This window comes from Stegodyphus dumicola, chromosome 10 (assembly GCF_044657685.1).
Source record: "Stegodyphus dumicola isolate Sdum_Otavi_A_Nest chromosome 10, ASM4465768v1".
Taxonomy (NCBI): domain Eukaryota; kingdom Metazoa; phylum Arthropoda; class Arachnida; order Araneae; family Eresidae; genus Stegodyphus; species Stegodyphus dumicola.
In genome coordinates, this window is record NC_140777.1 from 127,530,123 (window position 1) to 127,549,883 (window position 19,761).

Genomic DNA, 19,761 nt, shown 5'->3' on the forward strand with positions numbered 1-19,761 from the left:
AGTTTTCGAGGAAGGAACTGAATCTATAAAAGGACTGTCCTACCTTAGGAAGATTGGTCACCTTATGTATATTGTATATGAAAAGAGAAACTAATTTAAAATATTTGTGGCTTTATCACTGAAAGCTTTTATATCTTTCGTTGATTTCTGATAGTATTGTTTCATGAAGTTTTTGTCAAAATGTGTAACAACTGAATGTGGTTATATCTGTCAAGAATATATAATGTTGTTGTATGTATTGTTTCATGAAGTTTTTGTCAAAATGTGTACTAACTGAATGTGGTTATATCTGTCAAGAATATATAATGGTGTTGTATATAAGTGACTGGAATTATCCATTACTTGGCAGTAAACTGCCTATTTCAGTAGTGCTGGAAGTATCAGCAATAAATCAATGCAGTACTGATGCCAGTTGAAGATTTCTTTATAGGTTACAAAAATTAATAGAAGTTTGAAAATTTTTAGATAATTATTATTCAATATTTGATTTTTCCAACAATTAAAAGGAAAAAAAGTATCTTTCAAAACCTCAAAACAGAATTGTCCATAAATATAGAAGAGGACAATGAATAAAAAATATGGTGATAGTAAAAAATACCTTGCATGGTTATGACTTTTCAGAATGTGGTTGCATGCCTTATGATTTATTTGTGATTCATTTTGGTTTTCTAGATATTGATGTCAAATTTAATTTAAGTACAGCAAATATGTTGCTCTACAATTAGATCTGTTGTCCAATCTACTAGAAAGAAAATGTACCTGAAATGGTTGTCAGCATAATTTTATTTTTACTGTACAGATAACCTTTTTTAAGATGACCAACTATTCCAACTGACTTTAATATGTGGAGAGGGTTGTTTTAGTTACGATGATTATCAGTGATGGTAGTTACAAGTTTTCATTATAGATTTAACCTTGTTCCATATCTGTCAAAGCAAAATGCTGAAGCAGAAATGAAACATATGGGTTTATAAATATTATTATATTAATAAAATTACAAGTAATTATAAAGATGAGTAGTAAGTCATTTAGCTAGACAAATATGTTTAATTTCCTGAGTACAAGTGGATAATATTTAAAATGGGTACTTATGTTTTATCACAAGCACCTTAGTAGAAATCGCCAAACCTTTAGAATACGCTAGATGTTGGTAACCAGTCGCATAACAATTATTCAGGCAACCTATGTGTGAAAAATATTCGGTTTCCATTGTCATCATTTTTATATGCATTCCTTTTGTTTTAATTCTAATGGCTTTTATAGAAAAATTATGATTATTTTTTGTCTTAAACTCGATTATAAAATTTGTACTATTTTCCTATAATAGAAGAAAGAGAGGTGAAATTTCTGCAAGCGTACATTGTCTCAAAATTGCTAAAGGAACAATGCTTCATGTTCTTTCTTAAAATGTTCACTCCGAAATTTCCACCGTAATAAAAGCAAAGACCGTTATGTAACTAGGTTTACTGTGTTCACCTTTTGGAATAAAGTTGAAATGTAGAATATGTTTATAATAATGTGTATGTATGTAATATATAATTTTTTTACAATAAAAGTAATTTATCTTTTTCTTTCATAAAATTTGCCAAACTGTGCTAAGGTGGTTGCAGTAATAGCTAAATACCTAACATAATAGAAAACATTTAAAAAAAAAAAAAAAAAAATCTGAAAGCTTTCAGATTTTATATTATGCCCAAAAGGGCATTTTTTAACATTTTGGGTGTTACCTTTACTTATTAAATATCATGTTCTTCATACTTAAACCATAAAATTCAATTCAACAGCAATATCGCAAAATATTTTAAAATGCATATCTTTAGAATTTCTGGTACACTGTCTCGCACGCTGGAGATAATTTTTTTATTTCTGTACAGTGTTGCCATTGCTAGCTTTGAAATTGTTGAGTTTGTTCATAAAAAAATTCTTCAATGTTTGACAAAATATGAAATAGAGATTAAAACAAATTCCAAATTTGGGCTTCCAGATGCTTATATTCTAATGGAAGATTATGTTATTCAAAATTTGGTGTGTCTGTGTACTGTTGTTTTTTTACAGTGCGAGAAACATACATTTATGCAGATGCTTCATCATTTAATTTCTTTAAATATAATGCAGGGTTGTAATATGTAGTGGCAACAATTTTAAAAGTGATTTGCTATTTATATGAATCGACGCAAAATGCCAAAACTTGGGCAAATTCGCCCTTTGGGCTTTAAAAAAAAAAAAAAAAAAAAAAAAAAAAACTGCTATAGGTTTTGTTTAGTAACTTTGGATCTCTTGTAATCATCTAATGCAGTGTTTCACAGGTTCTGGGTCATGAATTAGTACTGTGTCACAAAAGCAAAACGCTAAGTCACAGATAAACTTTATGAAATTACTAACATTACATTAACACGAAAGTGTCCTATAGTTTGTCAATAGATGATGTTGAAATTTAATAATTTAACCTCTTCATAGATGACACTTGATACTCAAACTTTCCACCTGTTTTTATATTTATTAATTTTTTTTTCTATTTTAATGTTATGTGGGACATCACCCAAACTTGATTGGGCTCGACTGGAGTATGGCAGCAGACGCAATCAGTGTTTTTGTACGAGAGTGAGGACACCTAATCTAGACTAGTGTGGGAAAGCATTGCTAGGGTGTACTGTCATATTCCATTAAAATGTTGGTGGCAACATAGCTTATTCGCATGTGTAATCATGTGCGATCGTATTATGCATTATTAGATAATGCATACAATTTTCTGTACTTATTTCCTATTAATTAAAGTATTATGTCGCATATAATTATCAATGGCTAAATTATTAATAAAATAACAAAAATATATTGGTTATGATAAATAAACAATCAAATGATGTGCAGAGAGGAACATTTTTTGTTGATGATACTAACAATAAACGGTCGAGTGACGTTCAGCCAAGCACAGTTTCCAGGAATTACACTACTAGATGTTTGCATGAGGCATTGCCCATTACACATATAAAAAACGAACAAAGCTTTCTGGATTCTACAATATTCTGACAATTATATAAAATTTGTTTTCAAGAAAAGTTCTGATGAAAAACTACTGTGTGTTATTTATCATATGGCCTTCTCAAGTGAATCTATGATACTTTCAAAGTTGAAGCAACACTTCAAATTAAACCATCTGAGCTACAATAACAGGCCAATAGATTTCTATATGAATAAGAAGAAAGAATTAATAGCTATCAATAGACTATGTCTTCGAATTTTTATTAGGAAGCTTTGACCGAAAATCTAGTTATGGCTTCTTATAAAATATCGCACTTAATTTCTGAAACGGGATATCTTCATACTATTGCAAAAAAGTTAGTACTTTACAAAGTCTGAAATCCGGTCGACCATTATCCGGAATGATCTAAAATCTGGACTCAAAACCACCAACAATGTTTTCTCTAGTAAGCTTTATGCATGCACATTTGATTTCCCCTTCCACGTATAATAAAGCAGCTGAAGAGTCCCACTTCAACACTAAATAAAATACCTTGTTATTGAAGAAACAATTATTTTAGCATAAATTTGTATGATCAGTAATTTGGCTCTGCTTGCCATACATCTCAAACCGAAACTTTATACTTAGATGCATCATTGATCCTACGCCAAGCTGGCGAATCATTATTTATTATATTTTCCTTTCATCACCGCATGTTTATCAAAACATGACAATTTAAGTAATGACTGATGTAGCGATGCCTAAACAATTTTTTTATGTTAGTAATTGAATCATAAAGGAGTATGGTAACCGTTTATGTTGACATTACACTTGGCGATGATTACTGATTTAAATTACTCATAGACCCAAAGATTACATTTAAGGCTATTAGAATTAAGAATAACTGATTTGTTATTTACATAAACCCAGAGCCAGCGCCAGGGCTCGCATGGCTGCACCGAGTAGTACAATTCAGGCTTAATTGTCTCAGTGCACAATAGAAGCAAGATAAAGTTTAACGGAACAACTTGTTGTTAGTCGCCAAGCTCATGATGCATAGCCAAATGTGTATGGTGAAGGATAGCTAAAATTTATGATGATAACTGCTAATTTCAAAGGTTTTTGGATATCGCGAAACAAAGGTGAAATTTTCCAATTAATGGATTTTGTAAAGAAATGTGAAGAAGCGGTAATAAATGAAGATGACATAAGAGAAGTTTTTCATTGTGATGACAATGCTTCTCAACCATCAATCAATTAATAAATGATGAAATCTGTAGTATGGTTCTTGATCCAGAAAATATCGCTACTGATAGTGAAGAAAGTGACAGAGAAGTTACTGAAAATGAGAAAATTTCGATTGACAAGTTAGTCGAAATTCTCGAAACAGCAGTTACAGGACTTCAACAATGCAGCTGAACAAGAGATTATGTTTGTCTACAGAATTAAAGAGAAAGTATTAGCACAAAAAACAAAGCAACTTAAACAACTTACATTGAAAGAAATGTTTAATAAGGTAAACAAATAAATGTTAAGCTTTTTTTTTTTTTTTTTTTGTAAATTTTTATACTCTTTAGATCATAAATACTTCATTATTTCATAAATCATGATTTCATATTTTTAATTTTATAATTTCTACATGTCATCATACTAGATTTAAACTGATGATCTAGTATCCGAAATCGCTGAAGTCCGGATTTCGGACTTTGTATTGTAGTACTTGTAATGAAAATATTGGCATCTCTTATGTGTGATAAAAAGTAGCAGAAGCAGATAAATATGTTGTCGCTTTCTAATAACACAAAGAATTGAATTGCAGGAAAATTGTTTCAGTTTAAAACAGTGCAACTGTTTTTCTCTTCAAGCCAGGGAAAATACAGACATATCAATAATGTGATTTAAGGTGTTTTGTGAGATAACAATTTTGAAAATGCATCTAATGAAGAATCTTAATTTTGCAAAACACTGAATACAAGAACCTCAACAGAAGAAATTTTAGCTTTATTAATACTTGCATCAGACGAAATCACATTGATAAAAATATTATGTGCGTCTGAGCACCGATAGTGCTCGTGCAGCAGCAGGCATCCGTATAGGGCCTTTTTCGGAAATAAAGGCCATGCCACCAGAATGTATATGGTTGTGTAGCAACATAAAAGATACATAGCTTTTGCAATCTGTTGTACAAGAGTATGTAAATTTTATAGAATATTGTCACTTGAATTGTGGGTTATTCAGTACATTAAATAAAGAGATGAGTAGTGATTATGAATTCCTTTTACATTGTGAAGTGTGTATCCAAAGGGAGAGGATTTTTTGAAAGGAGAGAAGTTTTAATGTTTTTAAACCAACATCTCCCTGTAACTAACAGTGCAAAAAGATAGTTTTAGTGATGTTAATTGCTTCATGAAGTTATTTTACCTTTGTGGCACTTTTTTTTAATTAAATTTTTTTTACAAGGCAGCTTTGTAACTGTATTTAAAATGCAAGAAAAGATGAAAGATGCAGTGGAAAAGCTCAGTTTGTAGACTCTTCATGTGGAAATGGGAAATTATATTGCTGTTATGAAACTAACTGAAGTGCCAAAAGAATACAATTTTAGTTCTTGTGTCTGATGAAATTTCAGTTGCTCTCAAGAAACATCTACTAGGATTGCAAATAAATATGAAAGAATATTTTCTTCCAGCGCAAAGCATAGAATTACATAACATAGAATGAGAGGCAGAATTATTCAATTCAGATATTGAACTGTCTTGTTATAACAGCTCTTAAAAAAAGATTCAACAAAATACCATTCATACGTACATTTTTGGCTATCCTGTCATTAAAGAGTATCAGTTTTGGCACAGAAGGCAATTAAGTTTTTAATGCCTTTTGTTACAACTTAAAAATGTAAAACAACCTTTTCAACATTTTTTTTAATACATGCAAATGCTGATTAGATATTTAACTGAATTTAACAAAATTGTCATCTTTTTCTGTATAACTGAAAGTTCAGTTATTATGAAACGTCATACTTCCCAATATTTTTTTTTCTTACTTTCGGTAAAAACGAAAAATATTTTAACATTATAATTTGTTTAATTTACCAATAAGCCATAAACATTTTACAGGGTCTCAATGGAAAAATATTAAAATAACTGAGTTGTGACAAAAAAGGTTTTTAGAAAACCTAATGATGAAATCTTAAAAAAAAAAAAAAAAAAAACCTGCTTCACCCCTTCTCCATTTTGTTTGCAAAAATAAGTGATTATGGGCTTAATGCTTTCCTTGTTGCTGCCATAAGTTCTATCCCAAACTTTAAGTGCTCAAAGAAATTGAATTAACATATATTTATGTATCCCAAGCTATTCCAACCTCTTTTACTGCTAGCTTAGTGTGCTTTTTAGAAAAGACCATCCTTGAAAGAAGGAAGGGTAAAACAGTGAAGTAATAGCTCTTATTTTCTTCATTGTGCTTTTTGTCAAACACAATGTTTAAGTTGCCAAGAAATGTGATTTTTGAACAAAACAGCAATTCAAGAAATATGAACCATTAAATGAAAACTTATCTGATAATAAGAATCCAAAAATTTAGTTAGAAGAAAATAATTCTTATTGTGTCAGTTTAAAAATAGTGTATGATGCAATGATACCCAAGCAAATCTTTTCCTCTATCATCCAAATGGTTTCTCAGTAGACTCACCATGCCATTCTGAATTCCATTCATGGCTGCAGCTTCATCAGTAGTGATACTAACAAGTTCGTTAATATCAAAATTATGTACAGAATACAAATTTTAAAATAAGGATAAAATATCAGTTCCACTTGCTCGCCTTTTCATTGAACTCATTACAACAAGTTTTTCAGTTACTTTAAAATTTTCAAAAATTCCTCTGACAAACGAAAGAAGCTGAGCTGTTGAAGTAATATCCGTTGTCTCATCAGCTGCAAAAGAAAGGTACTTAAATTTGGCGGCAGCATTCTGTAATTGTTCAGTAACATCATCAGATAAATTTTCAATTCTTCTTTGAATTGTCATTCTGCTGAGACTAGCATTTTTTAAATTTCTGTGTAGCTTCAGGGCATACTCCTTGCAAACACTTTTAAATACAAAAGAAGAAGGTTTTAAATTTAAAACTTTTAACCAGCAAATTTTTTAATATTACGCTGATTCTTGTTGCTTTACCTTTTGTAAATCGTGACCCAACCGATAGACACAAATGAGCCAAGTTAGAACTGATTATGGGAAATTCTTAAAGATATTTATTTTAATGAATATTTCTTTTAATATGACATATCCAAAACAAGACCTAACAATTAATGATGTTATTGCAAAAAATCAAAGGTTTATTTATTTATTTAATTTCATCGGTATATCCCAAAGAAGGGAAATGAAATTATATAAAATTGCTGATGAATGAGGTTATATTTATCATTTGGAGATTTATTTAAGAAAGAAAAAAAATCCCATGCATCCAAGCCATTAGCTCTACCTGCTGTGATTAAAAAAATGAATAAATCCATTGGTAACAAGGGTCACTAGCTATATATGAATAATTATTTTATGTCACCTTATTTATTTTAAATCTGCAAAATGTACATAAAATAAACAGCTGCAAAACTGTCCAACAGAAAAGTTATCCAAAATTTGTTTGTCTGGTATTTAAAAAAAAAAAAAAAATGTGCTCTTTGTTCTTTTTGAAACATACTGTATATTAAAAGAGCATTCAATCAGAATGATAAAAAGCAATAATAATAAGGAAAATGTGCCTTAAATCAGCTTCAGTAAAAAGCATTGAAATTGCGCAAAGCCATGTTATAACAGAAAATTTCCTTTCAGTCTCCCATTACATGTGGTTTTCCATTTTAAAAAAAATCTGATGTGGAAACCCGTGACTTCCTTGTATGGCTTACTAAATTATACACCCTTTTTCCTATACTTCATTTAAATTTATTTCAATTAGAAATATGTTTCTCATTCAATTAGTTCACTTTGTAACAAGGCAAAAATATGTAAAAACTCAAAACATCTTCATTAAATATTGTGAAATATACAAATTTTAAAACACCAAATACAGTACAGTTAAAAACAATTTTTGCACAAAAACAATTGTATTTGGTGCATTAAAATTGGAGTTTCTAATCCAAAATAAGCAGTTTGGTCAACAGGCAGGTGACCAAGGACGGGGGCACCTGGTGTCTAACAAAGGTAAAGCAGGTACATGTCCCACGCCCTCCACTATCTTAAATCGGCAGCTCCCGAGACCCAGGAGGCCTGCCTCGGGAATGCATTTGCTTCTGTGGGAAGTTGCATGAACAAACTGGGACCTGGATAATGTCACATGAATGTATTAACTGCATGAGTATATAAGCATTAGCTTTTAGATTGCATTGCTGATGATGCTCTTGGGCACACGTTGCCATAATACATTAAATACTAATAATTCTTAACTACATCAAATACTTGCAATACTACATTCAATATGATCCATCAGTTAGAAACATTAGTACATTGGATACATAATTAAGTCACATGTATACATTGGTTATGTACTTGAGAGCTTGATTACAGTAAGACAATTTTGCTATTTACATTCATTATTTGAGAATTTGCATTGTTTGAGGACATACATGCATTAATACTGTTTATACACTTGAATACTTGATTGCAATAGATACACTTGATTAGTTGATTACATTATCCTCCATACATTCATTATATAAGCACTGTTGTTGCCACTTGTATATACATGTATACAATAATTCTTAGATACAAAGTACCTATGTATCATTGTTTACATTGAATACATAAAGTCATATAAGCTTGAATACTTAATTAATTACCTATTTTATTATTGTTGCAATTCTGGAACTTGTTAGCATTGTTGCTGGTGCTGGAGAATATCATACATTTGCTTGTACAAACACTACAGAAGCATTTCAGAAAGAAAATTGACAGAGATTTTACTTAGTTCATGGTCACAATATCCAGTCCTGATGCCATTAGCAGGTTAATGATGTTGTAGATTCTCTGTTGTAGGGTTGGAGTTCTCAATATAAACTGTCTGAATGGGTTGATGTTGGTGGAAGGTATTCTGATATGGAACCTTTTGGTTAGTGGACATTCTGTGATGTAGTGGTCAGGGCTTCCTTGTGCTCCACAAATGCAAAGGTCCATATTAGTGATGGCTCAGGTAAAGAAATACTCATGGAATACCATTTTTGAATCAAAATGTTCAGAATACGGCACTTAAGATAGAATCTTGATGCCGGGAGGTGGAATAGGGTTGCCCCTATGAGGTGGGGGTCACAAAATTTTAGGTGCACAAAAATTTAAAGTCAACTTCCGGTCTCGCTGGGGGAAAAGACACTGAAGTCAGTGCACCAGCTGACTTAATTCACTTTACTTCTAAGAGTTTCAGATGTAAATATATAGCTGCCACACCTAGTGCCACTTTTAAATTTTTGATATTTCTTCAAGTATTGCATATTAATATAAGAACAACATAATTCAATCAGATTAAAGCAAAAAATCCACAATTTACTGACATTTAAGGGGAAAAAAAAACCAGACCTTACTAAGCATGTAAGAAAGTGGGTATACATACAAGTTTATTATAGGTTAAAAGAAAATTCTTAGCGCTTATGCTAAAAAGTAGCTTAGAAACTGTGGTTCCGGTGACAAATTTTAACATAAGTAAAATAGAGTATAATGAAAAGTGATATATATATACATAAGGTAAGGAAAATGGAAATATAAATGATGCCTTATATTTTTGCCGATTATAATACTTCCTTTACTTTGTGCAAGGAAGTAAAAAGTACAGTAACTTTACATAAAACCGCAACGTAAGTATAGCAACTTTATGTAAAACTACAACATAAGTACAGCAATTTTATGTGAAACCAAATGTAGCAAGAATGCTACATTTTGTGGTTTTATATATATGGTGTATGTGGTATATACAATGAATTGATCATTTGTTTAGATTTTGGGTGAAGCAAATGGATCATTAAATGCACCATTTAGAGAGTAAATCAAAATTATTTTTTATTTTTTAATAATAATATATCCACTTTTTATGTGCGAGAGGGAGAAAATTATTCCAATGAAACATAAAAATTGTTAGAAAAGTTTTCAAGAATACCAAAGAAAAAAAAAAGTTCTGGGAAAGGAATTATATATATATTTATATGTACAGTAAAATGCAAAATATGGAATTTTCAGAGCATCAATGGTTCCAAGTCTTAAATCTTCAGTTTAGATCTAATATAATGACAAGCAGAAATTAAAAAATTAAAAATATAGAATAGTTGTTTATGTAATAATGGAGTATTTATGACCTTAAAAAATATTCATTTATAAAAAGATCCCAATATTTATTCTTTTGTTGTATTAAACATTTCTTTTAATGTAAATTTTTTAAGTTATTTCATTTTTTATTTTCATATTTTCTCTTTAGTTTTACAGACACATATAATTTCTTGTTCAGTTAGAAAATCCATCTAGTGTTGCTGCATCTAGAATTTGATTAAAGTGTCAGTCATCTTTTCATTCTCAGCAACCTCTTTATGACCTTCATCACGATTATTAGTGATATTTTTTTGGATTTAAAACCATGCTGCATATTTTAGCTTTGGTAGTCGATAGATAACTGAGACAGTGTCTTCAATGAAAATCTTCTAGTATATCATCTTTATTTATTATTACATCTCTTTCTTTCTTTGCAAATACCATCATTTGCAAAATTTTGCCTTTTGGATGTGATATCCGAAAACTTTCATATTCATGGTTGCCATCATCATCATCACCACCATGAAATGTGGTAGCAGACCTTAATTTATTCATAATAATTTTTTACATGCCTTCTGGTAAGTCCTCACCTAACCTTGCAGCATTTCACATGGCAGATTTAATGTTTAATTATTTTATAAATTCTTGATTGCTCTTGCCACTGTTTAGAAAATTTAAGTTTTAAAAGTGCTAGATTATATCTTTATGGTAATATGAACTGTGCACTTATATTCATTGGCTGAATGATGGCTGTACAATTTAGAGGCAAAAGTAAGACAAAAACATTATCTTTTACTAAAATTGTAAGAGAAATATGAGCTGAACAGTTGCCTATAATCAGGACGAATTTTTAATCATCTGGTAAACTAAGCAGCTTCAAATGTTATCAAGCTTCTGGTATGAAATGATTTTCAAGCCAATCATTCATTCGTTAATGTTTTTGTCATTCATAATGTTTTGTTTAAACAGTGAATGATAGGGTAAACCTTTACTGTTTTTTAAATGCCAAGGGTTGTGTATTTTTTACAATTGTGAGTTGTTTTGTCATTGATTTTATTTGACATTGTTTAGCAATGTTGCAAATGGTGTATTGGAACGTACAAAATTTTTTTAAAAATTATCTTTTTCTTTTTTTTGAGGGGGGGTTGCGGGGTCATATAATATTGTTGACTTTTCATTTCCGTATTTTTCTATAATTTTGAGGCAGATATGTCTTTATCCATTTTTGAAACGATTGACATTGAAACATGATTTTGCTTTGCTGATCCTGTTGCAGCTCCAGAATTAGAAACTCATTTTGAAAACATGATTTTGCTTTGCTGATCTTGTCTCAGTTCCAGAATTAGAAACTCATTTTGATATAATTGAAAATTAGAACTTTAATTTATAACATAGCTATAGCCTGGAAAAAATGATAAGCTTCATCAAATTAGAAAGTGAACAATTTGCTGTGTTATTTGAATTAAAGTTCTTCAGAATTTAAAATTCTTTCTACCTTCCTTGCTACCATGCCAACAAAGGAAACGAATATGAGCAACATCCCACTCCAAACAAATATGTCTTGAGGCTTCACTGGGTCAGATAGAAAAATTCTAAACCGTCTCCCCTCACCATCTTATGCACACAACCACATAACACCCAAATGGTCAAGGTTTTAGCTCTGAACTCCAAATTTTCCCAAAAAGATCACGAGTAAGTGTTATTTTCTTCATTGTAATTCCAAAATGACCCTCCCAGTTTATACCTTGACTCTTTTTCTTCCAGTATCTGTGCTGGTTTGATTGTCTGGACACATCTCAAAGTGAACATCTCTGTACTTAAAAATATCAAAGTTAGTAGTTTTGAATGTATATATACTTGGTTTGTCTGCTTAGAGGGCTAGCGGCCAAAAGTGTTTTTGTGGCCAGTATCAGTACAACATTAATCAGTGTATTGTGATTGGTCAGGATGTGATTCCCTCATATTTTGGTCATTGTATTATATGATTTTTTGGCAAATTTGTTCTTCACAGTTTTTACTTTTACTAGTTTACAAGTTTAATTTTTTTTTTTTTTAAATTTAGCAAATGTGTATTAATTCACGAGTTCGAGTTGGCACCTTTTTTGTCTTTGCACAGGACAGTCAAATTAATTTCCATGATTGAAAATAGTTTTAGCTTACTTTTAGTATTTTTTATTATTACAATTTTTCTGTGGGATTTATTTTATTCTGGAATGACAAATTCCTTTTAGGATTTTTTTTTTTTTTTTTTTTTTTTGTATTTTGTCATTTTACTGGTGTTTGATAGTATATTGGTTTCACTAGTTAGTACAGTCAAAAGTCGTTAATCCGGACTCGTCGGGACTTCGGCGATTCCGGATTATAGATCATCAGTTTAAAGCTCGTAAGATGGCATGCAGAAATTCTAAAATTAAAAATATGAAACCGTAATTTATGAAATAAAGAACAATTATGATCTAAAGGGTATCAAAATTTACAAAAAAAAAAAAAAAAAAAAAAAAAAAAAGCTTAATATTTATTTGTTTACTTTATTAAACATTTCTTTCAATGTAAGTTGTTTAAGTTGCTTCGTTTTATGTGATAATACTTTCTCTTTAATTCTATAAACAGACATAATTTCTTGTTCATTTACAAAGTTCCGCTGTTCAAGTCCCGTAATTGCTGTGCCGAGAATACCGACTAACTTGTCAATCGAAATCTTTTCGTTTTCACTAACCTCTGTGTCACCTTCTTCATGTCTTTATCCATTTTTTGCAGCAATTCCACTTTTTGTTTGATGGACATCGAAACATACTTTCGTTTTGTAGATCCTTTGTGAGCTCCAGCATCGGAAATTCTATTTGACATAATCGAAAGTTCAAGTTTACTTTTATAAAATTGCTCTTACAGTCTGCAAAAAATAAACCGGATCCAATTCGAAGATTAAGGAACAACGCAATCATCAACATTAACTGAAATAGATAATTAGATAATTTTAGCTCATACCGTCCGTTATACATAAAGCGCGCACGCGAAAACGTATTCTGCACTTGCGCACGCTCATATGCGCAGTCGTAAAAGGTCTTAGGCGCACACGTAAACGCCTATGCGCATGCGTCAACGCGGCGCATGCGCAGAAAGTTTTTAGCTTTGAGGTCCGGATTATAGATCATTCCGGATTATGGGTGTCCGAATTAACGACTTTTGACTGTATTACTTATTTTAACATTCAATTTTTTTGTGACTTGGACAGCTGAAACAGGTTTGGAAAAGAGACAAATTCAATGAGACTGTACATTTGTTTAAGTACCTTAAAGAATTTAAGTTCACTTTGCCGTTCAAAGTCTCAGTGAATTTGAACGAAATTTGTTTTAGCTTGTCTAGCTAATCAACTTGGTTTGAAGCTTGAAAACACTTTTCCCTTGACAAGTTCTGTTTGAAGATCTGAACAAAAGAGATTAAGCTATGTTTTTGATACTCCTAGGTTGCCAGTTTTATGTATTTAGCAATTTCGGTTCTAACGTTAATGGTTAAAATTTTTTATTAATTTTTTTTCTTTTGTAATGCAATTTGGAAACAGAGATAGATAGAGTGCAGATCTTCATACAGCTTTTACTAGGTATTTTAATCTTACCTTTTAAAATTCATTTATAAAATTAAGCAGCACTAGGTGCTAATTTTAAATTTGTTAGTTCTTTCATAATTTTTATAAATTGAACTTTGTCTACTTTTCTAATTTTTTGTATATGTATACATATCTTTGCTCTCTTTTGAGTAAATGCAGTAAATGAAAAATTTCTTTAATTGCCTCATTATTCTTGATCATAGTAGATCAATTAAATTTGAAAGTTAAATTAAAGATCTTATGTTTTGCTGAATAGCAGCACTCTGATAATCTGCTGTGCACAAGACTATTTAGACATCTTGTTTTAGATGGTAAAGCTGCTTGTAGTTTCTTTCCATTCTTCTCCTAGATTTCATTTACCCAAAATGCAGACATGGAAGCCGTAAACAATACCCCTCTTTTGAGGTGAAAAAAAAAAATATTTCCATAAGAAACATGAAGTAGTAGAAAAGTTTATAGAGTGCCAAGAAAACGTAAAAAAATTTTGATGCTGGAGGCCTGAAAAATTAACAATGCCCTCGCCGGGATTCAAACCTGGATCCTCTCGAATACGTGCCTAGTGTGCAACCTTTGCACCATGAAGGCATGCAGAAGAAAGGAGGGAGAAAATACTTTATATACTCCCCCTTTTAAAGGGCAACTGGGGATTAGGGAACCCAATTGCAAAATCCTGGTGGTGAAGAATCGCCATCCACCACCTTTTAGTTCAGGCACCACTGTAGAGTCATTAGGATTTTTTGAAGCAGGAAGATGTGAAACATGAGCAAATGAGCAATGCCCTTGCTGTTATACAGAAACTCTCCTTGGCTGAACTCACCTAAGGTGAACACTTGGTTTAACATGAACCAAATTTCAGTCCTGGCAGAGATGTATGTGATCTTAAAGGAAGTTTTATCAGTTGAAGTGAATTTCGGTCAGCACAAATTCTGAATCATTTTATAGTTCATTGTATCATTAGACTTTTTAATTTAACATGAACTTTCGAAGTTTTTCATATTTTTTTCATGTTTTTGTGCCATTAGGAATGCCATCCCGTTAATTTGAAAGCCTCATAGATTCTTCAAAACATAGCCAGCAAAAATAACATTGCTCGACATCAACCGATCGCCGCATCAATAATGAGCTTCAGTTGTGTTAATTATAAGTTTCAATCAACAAATGCAATTCTGTGTTCAGATGTGCTTTTTTTTTTTTTTTTTTTTTTTTTTTTATTATTATTATTCTTTAAAATTTAGGTAGTATGACGAATGTATTCATGAATAATTATGATTTAATCAGGTTAACTTACCTGTCTTCTTTCATTGGTCACCAGAGCGAGTTAGTATCTTCTCTTCTTCCTAAACCTCAATGGATCACAGCATATTAAATGAATGATTCCAGTTTAAATGAACAGAATTTACAATAAAGTATTTGCATAGATTTATTGAATTGTAGTTTGGTTGCATATGAATTTTCAGCATGCACCAACATATCTATTTTCTAAAAGTTGAAGTATGATATAAACTGTGGTGTATTAAAGAAAAGTGCTATTTCCAAAAAGTATTGCATTGTTAAATCTACCTTATCTACAACACTTAAGATCATAAAAAAAAAAAAAATTTAATGCTGCTGCATCTGGTTCAGGGAACAAATCTAAGCAACTTCGCAGTGCCAGGTACAAAGGTGTCAAAACTTTACTTCTGAAATGGTTCAGTCATATGCATGCTTATAGTGTACCTTTAAAGGGACCTATAATTTAGTCAAAAGCGAACAAAATTGGAAAAAGGTTAGGCATTCAAGATTCCAATTGTTCCAGTAGTTAGTTGTTGTGCTTACAAACACTCAATTTCATTATTAGTGATTTGTGGTGAAGCTAAAAAAGTTGAAGGAGCAAACAGCTGGTTGCATGAATTTGAAAAGCGAGAGAAAAGTATCTCTCATGTGATGTTTATAATATGGACGAAACAAGACTTTCTAAAAATCTTTTCAGTCATACCCTCTGAATAAAAGGTGATGAGTGCCATGGTGGAGCATGTAGTAAACGTTTAACTGCTGTTCTTATGTGTAATGCTGAAGGTAGTGATAAACACTATCCTTGGATGAACTGTAAGTTCGAGAAACACGTTGATTAAAGAACATAAACAGTACTTTACCTTGCATCTCTATTACCATAAGAAAGCTTGGATGGGCTGCTGTTATTTCGTAATTGCCTTCTTTGTTTTAATAATTGAATGATGGCTCAGAATAGGCATCTTCTTATGACACTGGGCAGGTGTACAGCCCATAACATACATAATTTGAACGTAACCAATGTAAGTGTTCTTCCCCCAAGATTCAACAAGTTATCTTCAGCCTTTAGAATGAAGGCATTGTTGCAGTTATGAAGAGGTCTTATTGCAAGGTCTGCAATACATACTGCTGGCATTTTCATTGCTGTTTGTTACAGCACAATATAGAGGAATTTAATATAATGTAACTACATGCCGTAAATGGTTATTAGTATGTAAAAAAAAACTATTCCAAAATTAAAATTTGAATCCCCAGTTAACATGAATGTTTTTAAATACTAAAATTTAATTTTTATCCCTTGAGATTCACATTAACAAGGGCTTACTATATTAGTATTATATTACATTTTTGCTCTTTGCCATGTGTTCTTATATTGGCATCATGTTTCATTTTTGTTAAAGATTTCAAATTCAAATTATTTTTTTTATCAAATATTCCTTCCTTTTTTGTGACTATGCAGTTAACAGTCTTTAATTTATCAAATAAAGAAGTAGCAAGAAATTTATATATTATTTTTCAAGAAAGAGGTCTTTTACGTAGCAAACAAATATGTGAAAATGTCATAAAGTGAAACTATAACTTAACAACAAAATCATTTGGAGGTGCAATGTAAAAAAATTATAACATAGCTAACTCTCCCAGTTATTCATGACATTTCCCAATGTTCTGGTAAATCACCAAATCTCCTGATTTTTAATTTTTGGCCTTTTACTAAGGAAAATGTTTTCCAGCAATGAATGAAATTTAATTAATCAATGAAAATTAAATTAGGCATATTCCATTCCTCACCTCTAATGATTTTCAGAATAATTTTTCTTATTAAGTTATATTTTATCTTATTACATTTTATTAATGTTTGTATTATTAAGTGTCATTTGGTCTGAATTGTCTTAATATACTGTAGACATTTGTAGATTTTTGTTTAAAGATTCAAGCAGTGATTTGTGTTTCATTTTATTTACTTCAATACATGATACATTACTAAGTTTATTCACACAAATACTATGTATACATTTATTATTTATTTTATTTTCATTATATTTAAAAGTGCTTTGATGAATAAAAGTTTTCTTTTCATGCTTAAGATTTTCTCGATATAAAAATGTTCGAAAATTAAAAAATGATATTAGCCAAAGAACATAAAATTTAAAATATCCAATTAAGTGCTGATATATTTTACATCAGAATTGAATTAAAGTAGTTCAGTAGTATTAATGAGTTCAGTAGCCTGAACCATGCATTATTAAGTGAATTTGAATAAATTTGGAGTTTCTTTTAAATAGTGTTGCTGCATAGTGTGAAGACCACATGATTTTTTCAAGTTTTTTTTTTCTTGCAATAATATCCTGGTTTTTAAGTTTTTCAAAGTTGGCAGCTGTGTTGTAAAAAGAAGGACCTCTATATTGGAAATTTGTGTAGTGGTTTCAGAATATCATTTGCGACTGCTATTAAATCTTTGTTTCTTGGGCAGAACAGTTGCTATTCATCAAATGGCATGACAAACAGCTTAATTTGTCTGAAAGTGCTGCATTGATTGGATCAATTACATGTGGGAAGTGTGTTCCCTACATCTAATGTAAAGGTTCAATGGGCAGATGTTCTGCAACAGAGTACTCCCACAATAGTGGAATTTTTGGAGGAATATGCCAGGAAAATGGTGTTTGTTATTCAAATCTCGAGTAGAGATGCTGGTACACTTATGGACAAAATTTTTAAACATTTGAAAGATGGATCAGCATTCTCTTCAGATTGCTGGAAAGGATATAAAATGGAACAACTTGAAGAAGCTAGGTTGCAGTCATTTTAATGTGAACCATAAACACAATACTGACCCAGCAGTGGGTGCTCTCACCCAAAATATGGAAAGAAGTGGGATTTAGCGAAGTGGCATAATAACAAACAACTGGGCATGGCTTGGCATTAGCTTAAATCATATTTTGTGGAATTCGATAGGATTATGTGGAGAAAGTTCATAGGAAAAAATAATATTGCATGGTTTATTTTTACATTCATACTTTATGATCTTGGCAAAATCATAGCTGCAATCTTGGTGCAATCCTAAGGTCGAGGGCTTCAATAATAAGGAAGTATTGATTAAATTTGAAAAATAAGTATCTTGCATTTTGCCACATGGCAAAAGATTAGAATGAAAAGTGAAACAGTGCAAAATCTTGCTTTGAGATTGATAGCCCTTTTGGGTTAATAATAAAAGTGTTTATTAAAATGAAAATTTTAGTAGTTTTTGTAATTTTTTCCAACACTATTTTCACTATAATATATTGTAATTCTCAATTTAAATTTGTTTCTGTTCTTGAAATTTTAGTGACTATAATATTATGAAAAACCAGCTTTTAAAATGGAATGTTAAGAAGAATATAGATAAAATGGCATAAAAAATGCATTAAAATTCAAGTTTTTAAATTTCAGATCTTTTTCAAAATTCACGGGATTTGAGAATTCAATGTATCACCCTGAAAAAGGGGAGAAAATAATTGATAATTAGTTCGGTTATTTAAAGCTGAGTTTGATCTGAGTTAATTGTTTAGGGACGAGTAAATTATCCTTTCGCACAAAAGCTGTATGTTTTATTCTTTTGAAAGGAATGAATATGAAATAAAAATAAGGAAAATTTACTGGATCTGTGAAAAGTTTTATACATTATTGGAGTCCTAAAAATCATTACATCTTTAAATTTCACTTTACTTGTGCTAAATCAGTCAACAATTATAAATGGACAGAAAGAGAAAACCAGAAGAAAATCTGTTTTTGCTTTCTGCTAAAAGAATGTCCATTTGCTTCATACAATAGTATACAATAGTTTCAGATATTTGTATATCTTAGGAATACACTTCTTGAGTATAGAGCAGGAGAAATAAGAATTATGTATTTGTGTATAACCATATTAATTACATAAAAGGTACAAAATTCTAATTAATGTATTTCAGGTGTTTCTTTGCATTCAAAACCTATTTTGCTACTTTTAAAATGGTATTTATATGGACTCTTGGCACTTAATTTTTTGTGAATTCTATTATATGGCTCCTGTTATCATAGTGTTTGGGTCTTCCTAATGTAAATTAAATTGAATCCTCTGAGTCACTGAGAATTATGTAAAGTAAAAGAGCATATTATGTTACAAAATAAAAGTCAGTTCCATTATTTTTTACCTATCTGCTAGCTATTTATGTTCATCTGGATTTGCTGTAATCTCTGTTATTAATTTCAGTATATAATTAAAATTCTTCACAATTATAAATTAAGAACCATTTTCATTTTCTAGAATATAGGGATAAATATTCTTTTACTCATTAACAGAAAGGGAAGGAAGTTAAATATTGTACATTTATGTTATTTTGCTTTTTATTATAGGACACAGATACAGATGAAAGTTCCCTTACAAATTGTTCAACAAAACGTCGAAAAATGGCTGATCATATACAGAAGTATGGTAGGAATGGTATGTGCATATAACAGCTTTTTTTTTCTGTGTTCACTTTTTTATGTTAGATTTACAGTACATTCATGAAATTATAATTCTTTAATAACATCTATGAAACACAAGCCGAGATAGTAATCTTCTCTCATGATTTTTGATAGTCTAATTACCTTTCTTTTGTATTAAATGCAATTTATATAAAAGCAAACTTTCCCCTTT

General features: G+C 30.7%; 1 protein-coding gene across 2 annotated transcripts in view; it reads left to right on the forward strand.

The window, feature by feature from the left end:
* The window catches only part of LOC118187805 (ATPase family AAA domain-containing protein 2-like), a 119,881-nt gene that overhangs the window by 15,882 nt on the left and 84,238 nt on the right, over positions 1-19,761 (forward strand). For both annotated transcript variants that reach the window (XM_035358079.2, XM_035358080.2), the window contains one exon: positions 19,476-19,563. In XM_035358079.2, coding sequence (XP_035213970.1) covers positions 19,476-19,563 — 88 coding nt within the window. The remainder of the gene's footprint in view (positions 1-19,475; positions 19,564-19,761) is intronic.